Below are 23,054 nucleotides of genomic sequence, written 5' to 3'. Positions count from 1 at the left end.
TCCTTGCTCTACCATACTGTAAGAACTCCCAGCGCTGTGATGAATAATAAGAGTGGTGAGGGTTGACATCCATGACTTACCCTGGTCTTAAGGGGAAAGGATTCAGTCTTTCAACATTTACTGTAATGTTAGATATGGATTTCTTGGTAGATGTTCTTTATCAAGCTGAGGGCCTCCTCTATTACTATATCTCTGAGAATCATTACCCTGAATGAGTGTCGAATTTTGTCTGATACTTTTCTGTATAAATTGATAGGATCAGGTGAAGTTTTTTCTGTCAGTCTGTTAATATGAATTATATTTATTGATTTTAAAATATTAAACTAGCCTTGCATGCCTCAAATAAATGTTGGATATATTGTTGGATATATTATTGGATTCTATAGCTAATATTTGATTAATGATTTTTACACCAGTATTTATGAGAAATTGTGCTATGTGGTTTTATTTTTTGGTGCTGTCTTTGTCTAGTTGTGTTGTTATCAGGGTAATATTAGCTTCATAAGGTGAATTGGGATGTATTCTTCCTTATTCTGTGTTCTACAAGCGATTGTGTAAAATTGATATTAATTCTTCTTTCAACATTTGATAGAATTCTCCAGTGAAACCAACTGGGCCTGGAGATGTCTTTTTTTTTTTTTTTCCATTTTATTTTATTTCTTTTCAATGTTCCAGCTTTCATTGTTTATGCATCACACCCAGTGCTCCATGTAATACATGCCCTGCATAATACCCACCACCAGCCTCACCCAACCTCCATCCCTCTCCCTTCCAAAACCCTCATTTTGTTTCTCAGAGTCCACAGTCTCTCACGGTTTTTCTCCCCCTCCATTTCCCCCAACTCACTTCTCTCCATCTCCCAGTGTTCTTTTTTGGATATTTTAAAATTAGGAATTTAATTTCCTTAACAGTTAAAAGACTATTTAAGTGATCTGTTTTATATGGATTGTGTGGCTGTGGTAGTCTCTGTGTGTGTGTTCTGTTTTTGTTTTTGTTTTTTTGAAAAGGGGTCTATTTCATTTAAGGTGTCTGATTTATGTTTGTAGAATTATTCATTGTATTTCCTTGCTATCCTTTTAATATCTGTAATGATAGCCCCACTTTTAGTTCCTTATATGGCCTACACAAGTTACAGGAAGTGTCAGAGGAAATATTAAAATGCCCCTCTATACATTTACATTCAAAATTGAATTTAGAGTTATGCAAAATGAGCTTGTATAAAGAGTTTGATCTTCAGAAAAATTGTTCTGCAAGAATCATCAACCATAGCTGTACTAAAAAGGATATTTTAAAGTTATTGAAAATATAATTACTGCTATTACTTATAAAATACTCTTAATAGGTCCAGTAATAATTTCATCAAAAGAAAGATCCTCTCAAAATTAAAAATTATCAAAAAGTATCTATGATCTCGCATTTGCCAAGAGTAACTAAATAATTGATTTGCTTTCAATTATATCAGCTGAAAATGAAGTTACTAAAATTATAAATGCTGATAACCAATAAAATGAATTTCCAGAGAAGCAAGCTAGAAAAGTTTTATGGCCAATCAAGATCACATTACTAAAATGTTATTATTTATTATATTAGATAAGATTCTGACACTAAAGTATGGTATTTTTTTTCACCCTGATATTGTTAGCCATTCTTGTTATCTTGCTCCTAATCCCAGCTGTCCTAGCTGCCAGGTCTCTGGCCTCCCATGGTCCTCCCCAGACTTTTGTTCCCCTGCGGGTGTCCAGTTGTGTAGTCTTTGCTACCTGATCACTCACTGGGAAAGTCACTGACTTCCAACTTCATACCTCCCCAGGCTTCTAGCTGATTTTGTCACTCAACAAACATTTGCAGAAACCCAATTTGTGCTATGTACTGTACATTGTGCTATTGTACATTGAACAAGAGGCAGACTCCCTGCTCTGTGGAACTGATAGTCCTAGATGGAGGAGACAGGTGAAGACCCCATAAAGAAATGCTAATTGCAGATTATTAGTCCTTTTCGGACATATGTGTTGAGATAGAGATTCATGGGGATGGGGGCAGAATATTACCTCCATGAGGAAATGGCATTTATACCACGATCTGAAGGATAAAAGAAAGCCAGTCCTGTGAAAACAAGGACACATGTTTCAGGCAGGTGGAACAATGTATACAGATTGGAGAGAGCCCTCATGCAGAGTTTTGCAAGTTGCTCCTGGCCCAAACAAACCTGGCCCAAAGACTAAAACGTTGCTAATATTCCTCTAGTCTCTGCCGCCTAGGCTGTGTGCCATAGTGAGGGGAAGGGAAGAGGTTTGCTCTTCTTATTCTCACAAAGGCACCGTGGAGACTAGGAGCAGCCCTGGCCTTGAGGTTGGAAAAGGATGGCTCTTCGTCCTTGGGCTGCAGCCTGGCTTCACATCCGGGGATCTGCACAGGGCCTCTGGATGCTCATCTCCATGTGCCTGCCCGTAACCTAGTCTGTGTTTGCTTTTATCACTCAGATGGCAACAACGAAGATGTACATGGCATTTTCCATTTGCCTTTGTTTCTCATTCAGTCTTCCAACATCTGTGTAAAGGAGCTAGAGCAGACCTTTTTTTTTCTCTTTAAATTGACATGGAATAAAATGAATAGATTTTTTAAGTGTTTGGCCTGATATGTTTCAGTAATTGAATACATCCACCTAACTAACACCTCAATCAAATATAGAACATTTCCAACATGCCTGATGGTTTTCTTCGACCACTGTCCAGGCCTAGTCAACCACTGTTATGCTTTCTATCCCTTATGTGATCAGTTTGCCAAATTTCTTCATAGAAATGCAATCATGTCGTAAGTATTCTGTTGTGTCTGGCTTCTTTTGCTCAATGTAATGTGGTGGGGGGGATTGGTAGCAGTTGTTTTTGAGACTCATTCAGTCGCATTGTTATGTGGCTTCGTAGTTCATTCCTTTTTATCATCCTATAATACTCCATAGACTGATGACACCACAGTTTGCTGATCTGTTATCCTATTGCTGACATTTGAACTTCTTCCAGATTGGCTGTTTTGACCAAAGCCGCTATAAACAGTCTTACAAGTCTTTTTGTGGGTATTTCTTTTCCTTACCTTTGGGTAAAACCCAAGGAAGAATTGCCAAATCACAAGGTACATCATATTTAATTTTATAAAAAAGTACCAAACCATCCCCTGAAGTTATTATACCATTTCACACTCCTTTGCATTCTAGTTGTTCCACATTCTCACCAACATTTGATGGTGGCCATTCTACACGGCGTACATTGGTCTCTCATTGTGGTTTTATTTTGCAATTCTCTGGTAATCAAGTTGAGCACCTTTTCATGTACTTATGGGGCCATTTTAAAATATTCTGTTTAATGTATCTATCCAGGCCTTTGGCAGGGTGACTACTATTCATTCCATTGTATAGATGAGAAAATTGAGACTCAGAGGTCAAATGACCTGCCAAAGATTCCCTGCTAACAAGTAGCAAACCCAAGACTTCTAGCCACATATCCTGTCCCTAAGGCATTTCATTGCCTATATCCTAGACTTTTTCCTACTGTGGATCCCAGAGAAAAGGGAGTTGCTAAAAAGGATCCTAAAAAGGGATTCAAGCTCTGAGACAGAGTGAGGAAAAGGAAGTGGGACAGAGAAGTGTGGCTGAAAAAGGTATAGGTGTGGAGAAAGGAAGAGGGGAATGATTTTAAGGTAACTGAAAGTGGCAATGATTCTTTTTCAAGCAGAACTCAGAATCATTTCATTGTAAGTGTGGGATCTTTGCGTGACCCCTGATGCCACCTTGGGCAGGAATCTGCCCTGTCTCAACTACTCAGTGCTGCCAGGCTCAAAATAAACTCTTCTTGTTCGGGACAAGTGTATTTCACTAGTCTACACATAATTCTTTATAGCCTATGTGGTTTTGATTTAATCGGTTTAAATAGCCACAGTTTCTACTGTCCATATGCCACATTGCACAAAATTCGTATTTGGCTGATAAAGTGTAAATGTTCTCAAGTGTTTGATTTTCTCACTTATATATCCGGAAAAGCCGGTGAATATGTAATGGGGTGTGTGTGTGTGTGTGTGTGTGTGTGTGTGTGTGTGTTTTAATTTGAGAAGGAAATGCATTTTGACATGACATGAAAATCCCTACTTTTCCTTGATGTTTCAGGTAAATCACTTAGGAATAACTAACTGTGGTTGTATTTGATACACTGAATTTAAATGTGGAGGAATGAAGAAGTGAGACTTTTTGACCTCCTTTCAAACCAAAAGGAAGGTGACCCAGCGAGATTGGCAGCCCTGATGGAAGGCACCCATTGCAGTCCTTTTAATCCTCTCTGAGCAGAGTCTTGGAGTTTCCCCCCAAATAATGAATGAAGTGAATAAGCCATTGAGCCTCTAATTCCATTCAGTGCCTTGCTCTCCTGAGAGGTGCATCCGGTCGATCTGACAATGCCATAGAAGAATTACTTTGAGTACTTGGCATATGCGGTCCTTGAAAAAGCTCTGTGGAGCAATCTTACAAAGTGGCCAGAGTACCCCATTCAACCCCGTATGGGTCTGCTGTCATGGGGGTTCAGACTCTGGGACAAGAGTGAAGAAAGGAAAGTTGGGGCAGCAGTCTGGAGACAGAAGAACTAGGCCAGAAATAAAGGGACTGTGCCAACGTCTGTGAGGGGAGGCAGGAAGAAGAGAGATGAGGCTAAAAGTTAACAAGATGAATCTTGAAAGCCTCTTTAAAAATACTATTACAACCTCTTTAACTTTCCTTTTATTTCTTCCTCGGTTTTTCTTTCTTCTCCAGTTCATTAAATGCCTTTTTGCTTCTGACATTTGTACAGCAAACTTGATCCGGCATTTTCAGGAGAAAGGGGAAGTTTTCCCTTTCAGCAGAGAGTAATTCCAGTGGGTAAAGTGGCATTTGCAGTCCAGGTTTTAAATGATGGTGTAGACCCCCTTTATAACCGCCGGGTCCTATCACACGTCTGTAGGTCTTCATCCCCAAGTTTGAAGGTGCAAATACAATGAACATTTCAGCATTTTGAATTCTCACTGTGATTAGTTACAAAGAATCTTCTCCTCTCTACTAAGATTTGGTGTCATGAATTCACAGACATAAACTGTTTGTCACGTGGGTGAGGTGTTTCTTCCGGGGCTGGGCAGGTGAGCCATTGGCAGGAGACTGGATCCTAAGCCAGCCACACAGGGATCATCTAAAGGATTCTCGGGCTGCAAAGTAAATGGAGAAGGAAAACCTGGAAAGAGGGAAGACCTCCTGAGATTTATTTATCAGTTAACCAAGGGTCAGGGGATGCTCTCTGAAATTTGGTCTTGGGATCTAGAATCCAACTTAAACCTGGACTTAATCTCCAAGCAGAAAATAGTATTCCCAGATGAATTTACAGAAACTCATTGTGGTTGGTACTCAGGAGACAAAAACAAATGAGGGTGGAAAGAGAAGAATTTGCTTTATGGCTTGCCTCACCACCAAAACTACCCAGATTACTCATGCAAGTTACTACCCACTGCATGGGGCCACCTCCAATAATCAGAGGATCCAACGCTCTCGTGCAATATGGTTGGTGAGGACGTAAAGAGCCTCAGCCCCTCCAATAGAAATATCTTGCTGGTTTTATCCAAAGAAAGTCTGAATAGATATAGAGCTCTATTAATGAATGAGATACATCTACATTCTTTTTCATTTTTAAAGCAAGCACTCCTGGTAAATAATGCATGCTAAAAGCAGATTTCATTGCACCCCAGGGAAAGAAAGTTCATGTCCATTGGTTCTGAAGTATCAGAACCTATTTCCAATACAAACCAAGAGTCACTGGATAGAAATAAAGCATTTTGTCTTTGTGGCAGGGACTCTTTTTATATGCTAACCTCTCTAGCAGCCTCTTGGTATCAGAGCATGTTAGAGCTGGGAGTTGCTCAGCTCTAGAGATGTGAGAAGAGAAAGCCTCAAGTTGTTTGGCTTTTGTTTTTTGTTTTTCTGTGGGTTTTTTGGGTTTGGGGTTTTTGTTTTTGCTTTTTTATTTATTTTTTATTTTAAAAAAAATTTTTTTTAAAGATTTTATTTATTTGACAGAGATCACAAGTAGGCAGAGAGGCAGGCAGAGGGTGGGGGATGGGGAAGCAGGCTCCCCGCCGAGCAGAGAGCCTGACTCTGGGCTCCATCCCAGGACCCTGAGATCATGACCTGAGCCGAAGGCAGAGGCTTTAACCCACTGAGCCACCCAGGCACCCCTGTTTTTGCTTTTTTCAAGTCAGGAAACTCTTTGAGAAGATTCCAGTTGATGTCAAGAGATACTACCTGTCAACCTGCTTAGGCAGACCTTTGTGCAGAAAGGAACAACTCAGCCTGCCTCCATCTTTGACTCAAAGAAGAGGTGTAAATCCCACCCACGAAGCCAAAGCTTTCTTGCTGGACTGCTATTTATTTTGAGGTTAACAAAGGCTGAGGAAGCCCATTGTGAGATGTTTGTTTGGAGGGCCAGAATCTAAACTTACACTCCTTGTCGTGGTCATTTTTTTAAAGACGATGACAGATTGGAGCCACGGGAAGGGAGAGACTCCAGCCATGCCAGGAATAAGAAGATGCTCTTTGTGGTTTGCTGCTGCTGTTGTTTTCCATGTGCTTCTAGGGATATCAGGTTTATTACCCAGGCTGGGGACAGGGCTGAGAATGTGGTGGACACTATGAAAACTGTTTCCTTCCTGGTGTGTCCCTGAATGGCCAGCATAGTCAACACATAATCAGACAATCTACGACTGCACTGTTGCTGCTGACAGCTTCATTATGCCTGTGATATTCAGCTGGGTAATTCACTTCCCGAGCATGGCAGTAGCTCCTGATATGCCTAATGGGTTGAATGTAATTTTGTAAGCTTTTGAAGATGAATGTCCCCTTGTGCTTAGCTATGCCCTAATATGGGAAACAATGATAGCTACCATTAGGAAACAGCATTGTAGTGTTGGGCTTTTCAGTGCAGGTTGGGTCTCTAAACCACAAAAGCAGGAAACATTAGTGATTGGAATGATCTACTAGATGCAGGTCACTTAACGTCCCTTGTAACAGCTTTTTTGCCTACCTCTGCATTTAACCTTCATGTGGTCAGGGCATCCTACAAAATAAGGTGGCTTTGCCAAGGATATAAAATCAGTTAACTAATGGTTCTGGGGCATGGGGTGGGCTTTGGCATGATATGCCTGCAGTCACTTACCAATGCAATCTTAAAATGAAAGAACCAGATGACAAACAAGAAATAGGACCCAGGCATGGTTTCTAACACCCGAGCTGCAATTTTTCTTCAAATCTAGGAAGGGAAGTGTAAAATGTGTTTATCTGAGTTCTCTAATTCAGTTCAACTAAACCTATATGTGTTGCACATCATCTACCATACACAAGGCCCAGGTCCTTGAACTGAGAGGCAAAATCGAAAGTTAGGGAGGCCTGAGTCCCGCTGTCCTGGAGATCTCAGTCCAGTAAGGGAAATGGGGCCTCAAGTAATTCTAGCGAAGGTAGACTGTACAGAGCGCGCTAACCTTAGTTACAAATGCTGCAGTGGGAGGAGAGAAAGACACTCATTCCATCTGGAAACCTAAAAGAGAGAGTTAAGATGCCGTCTCTGAGGCCCTCCACCTTCATTTACCAGCCAGTCTGAATTCTTTTGAGCCTTGTCTCCTGAGAATCTATTTTAGTCACCTTCTTAATTTCTGAGAGTCAGGACTCCTCATCTAATATCTCTTTGCTTCTTGGTTGTTTCTGACAATCAATTCCAGGTATCCCAAATGAATATGGGGAAGTCAACATAAAAATAGGCCTAAGACTCTCTCAGCTTATCTAACTTTTATCAGCCACCACACCTCTTTTCCTGACTTTGTAAAACTAAATCCTACCCGGCAGACTCTTATTATAAGCAGCTGGAAAATAGAGACAGATTCTGTACTAGTACTTTAACTAAAGGTATTTTTGATACGAAGATTTTCTTTACAGAAAAAAAGAGAAGAGGATACATAGGAATAGGGGGAAGAGAAGAGTCTGCCTGAAATCCAGTGGTCATTTAAGCTTCAGTCGTCTGACCTCATCAACTTGACCACTTTGACTTGTGTACTGAGCACTTAACTACTTTATGGACCCAGTTTTCATGCATCCTGGTGAAGATTCATTCATTTGCCGGGTGCGTGTACATATACATAGATTTTGAAACCACACGGAAACCATGAGGTCTGCCAGTTGCTTTATCATCCTGATCTGAGCAAACTTTCTCTGAATTACAAACATCTGAATTACCAAATCCTAGGGCATTAATGATTTTATTTTTAAATTACTCAAAAATTCTGCATAACATCCTTAAAGTAGGTGAAGACACAAATCATCTTTGGCTTCCTGTTGCAAACAAAAGACTTTCCCCCAAAGAAATGGCCAAACAAATGTCGTGAATGGAGGCGGGTCCCAAGGTCTCTGTGATGGCACGTCTCCCTACCACACAACCCACTACAGTCCAGATCTCACTCTCCAAAGGCAAGGTGAAGATCCAGTTAGCAGCTCAATTATTGTAAATGCTATTCTTTATGATAAAATCCAGTGCATCAAAGAACGTAGATGGCCTTGGGGATGGTTGTGAGGAGAAGTGACCTGTGCGGATTCCTCTTGGAGAGATTTAGGTGAATACTGCCACCTATTGATAGGTGAACCATATGCCACAAATTCTTACTCTGACCTAGCAGGGTGCTAATACCAGAACAGATCTCCATATTCGGTTGGCCAAAACCTTTTCACAGCCCTAAGTTCAAAATTCTTTATGTATTTGTGATGAAAAATAGCTACATTATACTAATTTAAAATTACTCACAAACTGTATTTCTGGGAAGAGGCAAAGGAGAGAGGTACAAATGCTTTGAGCTTCTTTGTCAGAGGTCTGGGTTTGAGTCTCAGCTCAGCCCCCAAATGCACAGAAACCAGTTTATTAACCTCTTTGAGCCTTAGTTTCCTCACCAGTAAAAAGCGGATAGTCCTCTTCGCAGAGTGGGAGAATGCAGTGCTGGTGCTGCACGCCACATGGGAGGGGTCGAATGAATGGCAGTATTTGTTCCTACATTTCCACCATGCTGTTGAAATTAACTATTGGTGATGCAGTGATTGGTAGTATGACAAAGCAGATTGCACCTCCGTCTCTGGTGAACACTTCTTACTTCAGTTATCCTTTGGCAATGCTACTTGTCTCCTATAGTATCTTTGACATTCAAAATTAGGACAGTGTGAACATAAATATTAGAACCGTAAGTGTGCCGATTGAGAAAATGAGGATAAATGGGCTTCATTACCGAACGTCTCCTGACTGCCCGAGAGGATATATGGGGCTGAGCAGATAAAGAATTATGATAAAACTTTGGAGCCGAGTATAAATGGGGCTTTGTGACCTGCTGGACAGGGTTGAGGCTTAGGACCAGACCTAGGAGGTTCACATTCCTTCCTCGGCATGGTGTGGGGGATCCTGGGCTCACACAGACAATAGGGGATTCATAGTTTGAGAATTCTTATGATGACTGAAAGGAGGGTGGCAGCCAGAACAAGAAGACTTTTCAGAAGCTCGGACCCTGATTATCACATCGGTGCTACAGCCCAGCAAGAGGCTGCTAAGAGGCGGCATGAAGCCGTTCTTGGAAAGCTTTCAGTGAAGTGTTTGTAACCTCCTTAAGAGAATCCCATTTCTCAAAAATCCAGCACTGGAAAATCTCACATGATTAGTTCAGATAAACACTCTGTCATCAAATCACAGCAGAAGTCACACGGCCCATCTCTTTTTGAAGAGTCTTTCTGAACGTCATGAGTCTAGTCTCCGAGACTTAAGCAGGGCGGGGTTGGGGGGGGGGGGGCAAGAGAGTTTCTCAGGATATTTTGGGACCTTTACTTTCAGTCTAAAAGGTCAGCTGGTGCTTAAAACAAAATAATCAAGAAATAGCATGCCTATGAACAGTCTGCACCTTTTGAAAAGGTCTGCTTTGGACTGAATAGCCACTGCCCTCCCCCACCGCTGTTTCCTTTTTTCTTTGGGGCTTAGTAATTGAGAGGGAGGAGGAGGAAGAGTTTTACATTCATGACTAACAACTTCGCACATAATAAGCATGTTCAGATACACCCTGGGGTGTTAGGTTTTTGGGTTTTTTTTTTTTTTTTTTTGTCTCCTTTTGAGCAGCTTTTGATAAGTAGCACATTTTATTTTTGAAAAAAGAATCAGAGCTGTTCCTGAGTGGCCGCGCCCTGAGGAAGGTCAGGAGATTAGGGAGCGGAAGTAGGCTGGCCAGACTCTTTGCTGACCACAGTAAGGGACTGCTGCTTTCTTCCCATAATTTAATTTTGAGACTCCGATGAAATGAAAAGGCACCCCCCCCCCCAAAAAAAAGAAAAAAAAAAAAACTTTGCTGAAAAAAAGAGTGAAAAATTGTTAGAAAAAGGTCATCAAAAAGTGATCAATTTAAATTTATGTCTTACAAACTAACCACATAGAACAAACCACAGGGCAGACATGCATTTGCAGTGATATATGAACATTCTCAAAATATGGGGCATGGTTTTGCAGGAGAGAGTGGACATTGCTAGCCTCTGATGTTGGTGGGCTTTGGCCTCGTTTCACAAGTATCCTGAAATTCTCAACGTGGCACTTCACAAATCAGAGGAGAGTACCAAAGGGGCCTTTGAAGTAACTGGCCCCAGTCCCTTACTTGCCAAGTCAGAAAGCTGAGACCTGGTAGATAGAAAATAACTTACCCAAGGTCACTCAGCCAGTGAGAAGCATCTCCAGGACTCAAAACTCCTCATCGCCAGCTAGACTTTCTCCCACCAAGCTCCACAACTCTTGAGATGGGAAGTCCTCTTTCTGGGTAGACTCTGTCCGTTCCCTTGCGGAGGGTCCTGCCTGTTGCCAGGGGTAGTTGGTCCACCACAGCCTGAACTGACCTCTTTGGCCACTATTGAATGGCTTCTTCAGAGCAGTCCAGGCACTTTCCACATGGCTGCAAGGACTTGGCCTCTTGCTCTTGCCTCTACCTTCACGAGATGCACAGACCATGTCATGAATGCCTACATTAGCCCTGTGTTTGTGCACCCGCATCCTTGGGGTCGCCATCATCTGCTGTCCCACAAATTGAAACGCTCAAGCCATCTTCAGCTTCTTGCTTACTCCCTCTCCCATCTTCCTTCACTCTCAGCTGCACCGCTGACAGGTCCTCCTCTAAGGTGTGCCCGACGGTCAGCTTCTGTTTTCCAGTTCCACAGGCCCTGGCCCTCCACATCTTCCTGCTTCCTGGCTCTCCCCACTTCAGTTCTCGGGCCTCAGTGGCTAGACCAGAGGGAGCTTAATCCTCGGTGCTGCCATTCTCCTGCCCAAATCCCTGTCACCTCTAGGAAAAATGTCCAAACTCTAACATCGAATCCACACATACCCCGATCCCACCCCGGCCTATTTCTGCAGCTGGAATTCCATTAGATCTTACCCTCCACGTGTTCTCCAGCCCAGCTGGATCACTTGTCATTCCCTAAACATTCTAGGAATTCTATGCATCAACTCCATTTCCTTCTCTTCTGTTGAACCTTTAGAAGTCTTCATTCTGCCAGATCAGTGCAAACACGAACTTCTCTGTGAATCTTCCGTAAGCATCTAGGAAGGAAGTACTGATTCTCTCTCCCTAAAGAGAGCCCTTTTATCATTGAAAAGAGACCTCTCATCTTTGTTCAACCCGCCTCATCCTAGTGCTTTATCCAGCACTTTGCATAAAGAATGTGTTTTTCTTAATACTGACTGAGCACTTAACTCTCTAGAGACACCAGGCCAGGCAGTGTAACGGCTAAAGAAAGAAGATACAGATGAACTAAAATGTAATCCCTGTCTTCAGAGGAGCTTGAATTAGTGAGACATGTTCACAAATAACTTAAGCAAGTGAGCTAACTCTGGGGGTGGAATTGGGTGGAGGGGAAGTGCTGAGTGTGGAACAAACATTCTCAGTGTTCCAGATGAGAACACGGGTATTATGATGTGGAGGGTGGGGTGGTGGGGGGAGGCGGAGGGAAAGAAACACAAAGCTGTTTTTAAATTCTATCTCTGTGCTGTGGTCATTATTAGAGTCCTGTCTTAGCCTGGCCAAAGTAATCCATTCTTCCCCAATACCAGAGTAATATTCCTAAAGTGCAACCCTGATGGTGTCTTTTAAAGATTTTGTTTGTCAGAGGGGGAGAGAGAGAGAGAGCGCGCACACATAAGCAGGACGAGTACCAGAGGGAGAAGAGGAAGCAGGCTCTCCGCTAAGCAGGGAGCCCGACGTGGGGCTCAATCCCAGGACCCTGGGATCATGACCTGAGCCGAAGGCAAATGCTTAACTGACTGAGCCACCCAGGCACCTAAGACTGATCATTTAACTCCCTGTTCAAATATTTGCTATTGAATGTATCAAGCATCAAATAACTGCAGGCTTATGCTTGGCATTATGGGGAATACTAGTCTATAGAGAAGAAACAACGGCTGGGAAACAGCTGGAAAACAAAAATCAAGAACATGCCGTGAGAGTGCTGGAGGCCAGGGGACAAAATAAGTGTGTGATCACTCTGGGCTGAGATGAATCGAGAAGAAATAGAGGAGGTGAGACTGCACTGGATGGCCAGTTGGCAAGAAAAATTTAGATGGCACTAAGGGTACTTTAGGGTCCCTTTCAATTATAAGACCACTATTATTCTTTGAAATGGTTTATTCATTCAACAGATACATGCTAAGCACTTCAACCAAACACTCTCTAAATATTTATTGAATGCCTTCTACGTGCCAGGAATCCTGCTATCCTGGAAATCGAGCAGTAAATAGGAGACTTCACACTTAAACTCTTAGAGCAAAATAGGGATGGCTAATATAAAGCAAGTAAGTGGAACAAAATGTGATGGATATCACGAAGGGCAAGAAGGTGCTCTAGGACCACAAAGTGGGGAGACTAACAGCCCAAGGGCCAGAAAAGTATCATGGAGAGAGGTGATGTTTAAGCCAAGACTCTAGCGCTGTACATGAGTTATCCAGACAAATGGGACCGAGCATTGGGGCAGAAGAATATCATATGCAGGATTCTGGAATTGAGAGATAGAATGGCATGTCCAAGGATCTGAAAGACGTTTAAAAAGGCTACACATGGAGGGCGAGTAGGAAGGGGGCAAGAAATTAGGCTACAGAGGTAGGCAGAGCCAAATTACAGGGAATTTTGTTGGTTCTCGTTGATAAGCTTTTTGGTAACATTAAAATATTTAGCACAATGTGACACAAGGACTGAGTACTTAATAAACTTAAGTACTGTTTGTTAAGAGCGGATTGAGGAATAAATAGATGAATGAGTGCAATGGACAGGACATGACTCAGTCTTGGGCATTTGCTCTTGGAAGCGATGGCACCATTACTAAAGTTTCATCTCCCTAGGTTTTTACGGCAGATTGAATCATGACCCCTCGGAGGCAGCCCCTAACCTTAGTAGAATGACTCAGTCACCTGGCTTTCCCCAGCAGACGGAATTTAAGTAAATCTGCATTAAAGTCAAAGTTTGTTTAGAGATAAGGATAAAGTTTTACCTGGCAATCATTTAGGCTTAAGCTGCAAAAGGGTAGCCTGACTCTTTCTTAATCCTTGTTGAAAAAATAGCCTTCTGAACCTCAAGGGCACGAATATTGCCAAATTAGATTATTCATAGCAATGCTTCCATGGACAAATAAGTCTAAGAAGAGGGAGAGGAAAAAAAAAATATTCCAAAGAGAGATTTTGCCTTTCGAATGAGAAAAGAAAAAGTAAGACAATTGTGAAAAGCTAACCTGCGCCCCGCTATGGGAGATTTTATGAGTCACGGAGTTTCGCCTCAGATCCCAACTCCAGAGCAGACACTTGTCTAGGACGAGTCAGCCGCCAGAATGAAATGCTGTCTCTAGAAAGGGGTGGATTTTTAGGAACACAAGATGCCATTCCCAGGATTCTAATTAATTACCAGGCCAAAAGACTAACACTCCACCCTCTTGTTTATAACTAAGACTTTCTCCTGATTTGCTACAGCGTTGCATTCAAAATTTGGGAGTTGATTTGGCTCTCAGTATAAATAACATACCAGAGTCAGTGCCTAGTAGAAGGGTCCAAAACTATTTCCGAAGTCATCATAGCAGCTAAGCTTTCATTTGGCAGAGAGAGAATCTGAAGAGATCTTTAGAAAGATCCTTAATGCTGTTGCTAGGGACGTCTGTGTGTGTGTATCTGTGTGCTGGGGGGAGGGGGGCTGTTAATATATGCTCTCAATCAGCAATGTCTCCCTAACATAAAAGCAGCCTGTGAAGGTCATTTGCCATTTTATTTCAGAGAGAAACATGATAACTGCCTAAATAAGTGGCTTTCTAGGAAATTCGTTCTCTGTGTTTCATTAGTCATGTACGGCATAACGTCATTAAAGGAGGCAGGTACACCCATACGTAGCCGGCATGAAAGGAGCACTGGAATCTTCCTCCTAAGACTGAACCTCTTCATGTCTTAAGTCCGAGATACGCAGACTACTTCCTCAGAACCTGCTCAGGCGAAAACTCTAGGAATGCTTGAGCAACTCCAACCAGATTGGAAGCTTTCTTAGCTCTTGCTGGGAGCATGTAAAGGATTGCACAGGTGCCTTAGGTGGAGGAATGCGGTGGCCACCTGTGTGCTGCTCGTCCCAGGGAGCTGTGGCAGTAAGGGGGTGTCTGGTCCCAGGAGAGCTGTCGATCATTTGCAGTCACAGATTGCTGGATGGGCTCTTGGATGCCAGACGATATTTCTTTGCCTGCAGGTGATAGAGTACAAAACTAACTGACTGCCTTGCTGCCCCTCTGCTCATCCTTGAGTGACAGCCAGTTCTGATTCTGGCTTGTTTGCCATGAAGCTTGTTGTCCCTGCGTGCCGTTCCTAATGGACCTTACAAACACAATAGGCTAAGGACACACTGAAGTCATGGCATCCTTTTACTATATGCACAAGAGATTGAGAAACCAAGCCTTCTCAGGGTTGCAGTCCTGAGAATACACCTAGATTCGAGCCAAGCTGTTTTCCTCTCCCCTTTCCTCCCTGTGCATCATTTGCTCTTTTATTTTGCAGCAAGAGTAGCTTAGTGATCATGGACTTCGGCTCTTGCCTGAACTGATCCTGTTCGCATTTTATTCTTTACACAGAATAGGAAGGAGGTTCGCTTGCTTTGCGCAGAGGCTGAGCCACAGGAGAAAGCAAAGCCAATGTGATTTATTGAATGAAAGCGCTGGACAATTACCAACAACTTGTTCCTCTGCTGCCTCGAACAACCTAAACTGGTAAGTGAAATTTATTGTTGTCTTTCTTCATATGAATGTGGGGCTTTCTAATTCACTGATTATTTTTTAAATGTATGTGTGTTGCTGCGGTTTAAATGATATAAAAAAATATGCATCTTCCAAAGTTAGCTGCAGGCAGTCCACGAAGAACGCACACAAGCACATACACGTCCATGTGGAGAGGCAAGAATGGGGCTGGGGAAGCCCCATTTCTGATAATTAGGCATTTTATTCGTAGCAAGCTTGAGGACATTATGTGCTTCCCAAACAGATTAACAAGAGCTATGAAAAACAGAATATTCTTTTGTTGTATCAGATCATTTCCCAATCGGGTTCCTGAGTACCTACAAAATACCTGTTGGGTCAGGTAAAGGTGGATCCCATCGTGCTGATAATCCTAAGTGTAAACCCAGGTATCTTGTCTTTAATCTAGCTAGACATGCAGAGTGGGCTACCAGCATTCTGTCCATCCTGGATGAGCGTGCCTGTGCACAGCATCATGACTGTGATGTTGAAGGTACCTGCTGAGGACATACGGTGAACATGCATGCAGACCCCTGCTTGATCCACTGTGACTTCTGTACCCATATGCCTTACATCCTTCTTTTAATTCCATGAAGATACATGGTTGGTAGGGCATACCAGGTTCCAAGTGGGATATTGTAAGGGTCTTATTACCCATGCTAGTCTTTGGCTCCGCCAAGGCCACTGGGAGTACCACTTATAATCAAGTCTGATTTTGCTTCTCTGCTAGGACACAAAATCCCTGCACTCACTTGATTTCTTCCTGTCCTAAATTAGATGTGAGCCAGCCTCTGCAGAGGGGAAAGGTGAATGGAGCAAGCTATTGCTTTTCCCTGCTGGGACACAAAATCCCTGCACTCACTTGATTTCTTCCTGTCCTAAATTAGATGTGAGCCAACCTCTGCAGAGGGGAAAGGTGAATGGAGCAAGCTATTGCTTTTCCCACTACCACTGCCACTATCATGTCTTCTTTGTCTTTTCTTTGCCTGGCCTACTATAAGGCATTAGGGCCTCACCAATCCATTTCTGGTTGGTTCGGAATCCATACAAATGTTATATAGAGTTTACTATCTTTGGTGCACTCTATCTGCAGTGTATCACTGGCCTTTCAGTTGGAGTTGTGGCCTTGGATGCTGACAAAGATGGATGCCGGTAGAATAGTAAACAGCATGCTTTTCTAAATAAAAACCAAAGTTAGGAACTCTGAGTGATGGGCAAAATTTTGCAGAGTAGAACGGATCCCAGACCACTCAATAATCAGAGCAGGGTCATTCTCCCATGTGATTTGGCTATTTCACAAACGATGGCATTCTAACAAGAAGGAGATGGAATTGCCTAATGGTTAGAGATATCAGGATAGCAGGGCACCTCTACTCATTCCCAAACTGGGTGCCTTTAGCAAACCCCTTACTTTCCCTGGATCTCCATTCTTCCATTCCCCCCCCCTTCCCGATTGTTTCAAAGAAGACATGCTAAGTTCACTTGATTTATCCATGAGGTACTACTTAAAGCTTTCCAATTAAAGATGGAATAGGTAGTCAAGATCATTGTTCACACACAGCAATCCCAGAGACCAGGCATCAGAAACCTGTGGATGAGGGTTTATATGGGGTGTTGATTCCTCATCAGAGGGATACAGGGTACTCTGAAGGAAGCATGTTCATCCTCAGGGGATTAGAAAGGGAGAATAGAACTGAAAAATGGCATTTAAAAAAAACAACTTCAAGTAAATAGGTTATGTAAATAATTTTTATCAATACTAGTCAGTAATAACTAACTTTATATATTTAAGACACCACGATACTGAAGATCTTAAATTTTTTGAAATGAACATTTTGAGAGGAGTTAGTTCAAGGATAAGTAGAACCTCTTCATAGAATTTATGTTCAAATTACCCCCCTACCCATGCACATGGAATTAGTAGCTGTAAATGTACTATGATTTATTTGAGGAATTCTGGAAGACTCATTGGCCAGAAGAATTGTCCCATCTCTAGGATTAAGGTACCTGAAATTCTTTCATCAGGGATTCAGTTAAATATTGCCGTCTTTTATAAAACAAATATTCTTAGGAGGAATAACAAATTAAAACACTCATAGCTTATCATAAGTGAATGTATTAAGTTCAGGGAAAACCAAAAGGATGTTGCCTTTAATGCTATATTAATTCTTCTGCTTTCTATTTATTTCATACCTGTTTCCAAGAACTTCTCTTATAATGACCACTTCACTCTTTTTTTTTTAAGATTTATTTATTTAATAGAGAGTGCACACATGCTAACCAGAGGGCAGGGGTGAAGGGTAGGGGTGAGGGAGGAGGAGAGAATCTCAATCAGACTCCCCCTGAATGCAGAGTTCAATATGGGGCTTGATCTCACCAACCTGAGATCACGACCTGAGCCGAAACCAAGAGTTTGACGCACAACCCACTGAACCCCCCACAGGCCCTTTTATTCTTTCACTCTTGATCAGAAAATTAAGTAGCCTTAGGACAAGCTCTTGCCTTCTTTTTATGGGATGCTTGAATTAGATGATTTTCCTCTAGACCGTTGAGAGTCACATGTAGGAAGCTAAACTCACCATCTTTCCCCTTTTAGATCCACTCGTCTCCCTGCATTTCTCCTCTTTTCTTAATTATTGGTGCAACCATTTGGCACCTAGTCAACGAAGCAGAGCTAACAAAAGCTATCCTCAGGTTTCCTAACTCCTTACATCCCTACCTCCAATCACTAACCAAGTTTGGTCTATCTTACTTTCTCCCTCTTTTTAATCTGCCTAGCCCTCTCTATCCCCATTGTCACATGCTGCAGTTGAAGTCACCAGCTCTTATTCAGTCACCAGGGACTTATTCAGGGGCCTTATATTTGGTTGTGCCTGTCACAGGTCCCCTTCAAACCACCCTCTGGCTACTACCAGAGTGATTCTCCAAAAGTGCAAATCTCAGCCTTTCTCTAGTGCTTCCCTCCTGTGAACAGGTTGAAATCTATTATCCTTCATAACGGTATGCAAAACCCTTGATGGCCTAGCCCTGCTATCTTTCCAGACTTCTTTCCCAAGGTCCTAGTGTGAAGGTTGAAATATCCTTTGGAAGTGTCAGTGCCCAAAAGAATTCCATTAGAGCCCCTGTGGACATCAGCCCGCCAGCAATACTATGACGTGTCCTAACCTGAGCTCTTATATCTGGAATGCCCTTTCCTGTCCTTCCTGCTCGTTGATTCCTCATTCATTGTCCAAAATGTTGCTCAGTCATCAACATCTCTAACTCATCCCCCATACCCTCTTCTCCTATGACATCTCCTGTCACTCATCCCTCTATGCTATTTCTTGCCTTAAACATTTGAGAGCGCTCTTGAGAGGCTAAGCTCTCAAATCATCTCTCAAATCCATATTGCCTCCCATTTGAATCCCAGATCTGCCCCCTTAGTAGTTCCCTAATTCCCTACTACATAAGGTGGGGATAACAGTAGTCCTTACTTCACAAGGCTATTTTGGGATTCAGAGAGCTGATGCACATAAAGGTATTATTCTGAAGAGTGCCTGACTCAGAAAGTGCTATAGAAGTAAAAGCCATTATCATCATTCCATAATCTTACATATCACACTATTTCAAACATATATACATATACTTGTGTAACTGTCTTCCTCGTTAGCCGGTGAACTCATTGGGGTACAGGTAGAGTAATCAACTTGCCTGGGGTTTTCCCAGATTTAGCACTGAAAGTCCTGCATCCTGAGTACGCCCTCAGTCCCAGGCAAACCAAGACAGTCGGTCACTCCATGACTATGTCTTACTCACCCCTGAAGTCCCAGGGTCTGTCACAGGATACGTAGGTTACCAAGATGATCACCCAAAGGGTTTATCAAATTACAGAACCAAAATTAATTGTCTTTTCACCTTCTTCCTCATAAACATCCTTTTAAACTTCAAAAATAAGTCTTCTTCCTACTGTGAAGTCACCACTGACGTTTGGAAACTTATCACTGAACAACTGAATGTATTTTTTTAAATGCACAGGAACCTGAAAGGCTGCTTCCGCCCTGTTACATATTATCAGTGTAACAGTATCAGCCACTCCTTAGCAATCAAAGACATACCTGTCATGGTAAGAGTGGGTGGGGAATAGGAGAAGGGCCACACTTTCTTTTCCTTCTAGTGATGGGCAGGTTGAAGTGTAAAGGTCCCCAGTTCACATCACAGTCTGAAGAGCAATCTTGTCGCAGTCAGAAATGTTCCCTTCGCTGAATGTATCTGTCTACCCAGCTGTCAAGAATGGCTAGAGTTACTGTTTCTAATATGCTTTGTCTTACAACTGCTCCTCACCCAAACTGGCTCAGATCTTTTTTCACAATACAAACATGATAAGAAAGTCCCACAACCAAACTCCTCTGAAAAAGGGACTCTGGATGTGCCACAACTCATAACAAGGACAGGATCTTCTCCTTACAATCAAGGTTTAGGAAGAAACTGGCAGACGGCCAGACCAAGTACCCTCAGGCAGAATAATAGCAGAATTGCGAAGAGCATGGACTTTGGAGTCAGATTCAATCCTGCTTCCTCCATGTACTGGCTATAGCATCTTAGATAAACTTCCTAACCTCTCCGGGCCTCCGTGTCCCTGCTTGCACATGATGGTTTAATGACAGTCCCAACTTCCTCATAGGGCTATTATTATATTTTGTCTTAGCCTTGAAAGTAAAACCTGAGGCAAAGCCAATTGTGAATGTTCTGTTGGGTATTGGGAGACACAACCTCAGGGCATTAAGAATGGAGCCATCATGGTAAAAGGGAAATGAGTAGAGAAAGAAGGGAACACAAATATAGGTGGTTTGTAACTGAACTAGCCAAGGCTTCACGAGAAAACACATCTAGAGGTTTGTGTGTGATTGCTTCTAAGAAGCCCTCAAAACAGTCCATAAGGGAAGAATGGAGAAGAAGTCATCTGAGGGCTACTTCTGGTCCCCTGCCTCGCCTTGGTCCAGTTTTCACACTTCCAGATGGTGACCCAGTCCCTCATGGTAGCTATGAGTAAAGCTGGAGCCTCCCTCCGTGGGTCTGGTCGGGTCAGAGCTGTTGCAGCTCCTGACACAGCCAGCACGGTGGGGGCCATGCCAGAACCCACCCTTCACTTGATACAGCTGGTGTTTGGAGACAGGAAAATGGTGGCAGCCAAGGCTATCTACTAGAGCAAGCAGCCAGAACCCAGGGAACAGGTGGTTTTAAAGTAAATCTGGGGAGGCTCCACTCTCCACAGATTATTCTTGCCATTTTGGGTCTGGATTCTCCAGGCTGCTATCACTCTTTCCTTAAAGCTTGGTCCAGGTGTATTAAAAGTGTAGCTGGGATTATGCTGTAATAAAGAACAGAAATTTTTAATTTTCATAAAGTTTAATTCATCAGTTTGTTTTATGGTTTGTGCTCTCTGTGCCTTTTCTAAGAAATCACTGTCTTATTCAAGTTCACAAAGATTTTCTCCTGTTTTTTTCTGGAAGTTTTACAGTGTGAGCTTTTGCAGTTTGGTCTCTAATCTATTTCATTTCAAGTTAATTTTTTATATATGGTATGAAGTAGGGGTTGAGGTTTTGTTTTTGCATACAGATATTTCATTGTCCCAGCACTAGTTTTTGGAAAACGTCTTCTTCCCTATTGAATTACCTTGACATCTTTGTCAAAAATCAGTCCATCAAATATGTGCGTGCTATTTCTAGACTCTGTTTGGTTTCATTTAATCTGTATGTCTGTCTTTATGCCACAGTCTTTATCTGGAGAGCTATCTTTATACCAATACCACAGATCTTGATCACCATGACTTTATAGCAAGTCTTGAAATCAGATAGTGTAAGCTTTACAACTTTTTATTCTTTTTCAAAGTTGTTTTGGCTATTTTAGATCCTTCCATTTTTATAAAAATTTCAGAATCAGCTTTTTGATTTCTTAAAAAAAAAAAAACAAACCTGCTACATTGGGACTACATTGAATTTAGCATTAAGTTTGGAAGAATTAACATCTTAACAATATTGATTCTTCTGATCTGATCCATAAAGAAAGTATACACCCCTGTTTATCTAGGTTTTCTTTAATTTTACACATTAATGTCATGTAGTTTCAAGTGTACAAGTTTGCTTTCATTTTGTTTATTGCTAAGTAGATTTTTATAGAATTATTAGACTATTCTACAAAATGCTCATGTCATTTGCAAATGAAGGCTTGCTTTCTTTCCAGTGTTTATGCCTCATTTTTCTTGCCTTATTCTTTAGCTAGAATGCCCAGTATAATAGAAGACATAGGAATGGACATCCATGCCTTGTTACTAATCCTAGGAGGAATCACTTGGTCTTTAGTTAAGTATAATGTTGTCTGTAGGTTTTTGTAGATTGTCTTTATCAGGTTGAGGAAGTTCCCTTATATTCCTGGAAGCTTTTTTTTTTTTTTTTTTTTTTTTAATGAACAGATGTGGAATAATGTCAAATGCTTCTCTGTTAAGATGACCATATATGATTTTTAAAATTCTGTTAATGAAATGAATTACATTGATGAACAGTTGAATGTTATACATAACCCTGCTTTCCTGGAATAAACCCTACTTGATTGTGATGTATTATCCTTTATGTATATTGCTGGATTTTATTTGCTAACATCATGTTGAGCTTTTTTGCTTCTGTGTTTATGATAGACATTGAGCAGTAGTTTTCTTTTCTTGTAATGCCTGTTTTCTGGTATTGATATCAGGGCAATGCTAGCCTCAAAAATGAAACCAACTTTTTGGAAGAGTTTTGTGTAGAATTGGTATTTTTTTTTCTTAAATGTCTGGCAGGCTGTAACATTTAACATGACCTTTATTAAATATTGTGGGAGAAAAGAAACTATTAGGATGGAAAAAGAAAGAATAAAACTAGAGACTAGCTTTCCCATACAGGTTCTTTTCCTGTCTCCCAAATTCTGGCCCTGTAGCTGTATTGCAGAGACCAGCCCACCTTTAATCAACAGATCTGTTTGCTCTTCTCTTTGGAGCTCAGGTTCCCTAAAGCCTCTGTGAATGAAGAAAAGAAAAGATACATTTATTTCCTTAGAGAAACTCCAAGAGTTTTTCCTTATTTACATAATGCCTAAAAATTGATTAATAGGATATACCCATCCAAGGAATACTACTCAGCAATAAAAAGTGAAGAACTACTGATAGACATAACAATGTAGGTGAATCTCAAGATAATTAAGCCAAGTTAAAGAAGGCAGATTTAAAAAAAGAGAGAGTGCATAGTGATTATTCCATTTGTATGACATTCTAGAAAAGGAAGCCTTTCTAGAAAGCAGCAAGCAATAGTTGCCTGAGAGCAGCAGGCTTAAAATAAGTATTTTTTGCACATTTGTTTCTCTCAGGCACTTTGCTAAATAATTCATATGTATTGTCTCATTTAAGACTCTAATATTCTTTTTTTAGACATGATTTTTATAATTGAGGTAAGGAATACTGGTAATGATAAGGAAATTGAAGGTTAGGGACAGTAAATAATTTGCCCAATGTCATGCAGTTCATAGGTTGAAGAGCCAAACCCAAATTAGATCAGCCTGATATCAAAGTCCCTACCTTTTATTTAAGGTTTATTTATTTATCTGGGAGAGAGACAACACAAGTGGGAAGCGCAGAGGGACGGGGGCAGAATCTCAAGCATGCGCCCTGCTGAGTGTGAAGCCTGATGCAGGACCC

The 23,054-nt window shown here is 41.7% G+C and overlaps 1 protein-coding gene across 1 annotated transcript in view; it reads left to right on the top strand.

Moving 5' to 3' along the window:
• Window positions 1–23,054, top strand: part of ANKFN1 (ankyrin repeat and fibronectin type III domain containing 1) — a 494,531-nt gene that overhangs the window by 320,968 nt on the left and 150,509 nt on the right. The window contains exon 5 of the mRNA XM_082707691.1: window positions 15,194–15,328. Within this exon, the coding sequence (XP_082563817.1) occupies window positions 15,194–15,328 (135 nt within the window). The remainder of the gene's footprint in view (window positions 1–15,193; window positions 15,329–23,054) is intronic.

The sequence above is a fragment of the Mustela nivalis genome (genome assembly GCF_964662115.1).
Source record: "Mustela nivalis genome assembly, chromosome: 17".
Lineage (NCBI taxonomy): Eukaryota > Metazoa > Chordata > Mammalia > Carnivora > Mustelidae > Mustela > Mustela nivalis.
The sequence above is the reverse complement of the archived record's forward strand: the minus strand, read 5'-3'. Positions and strand labels throughout refer to the sequence as shown.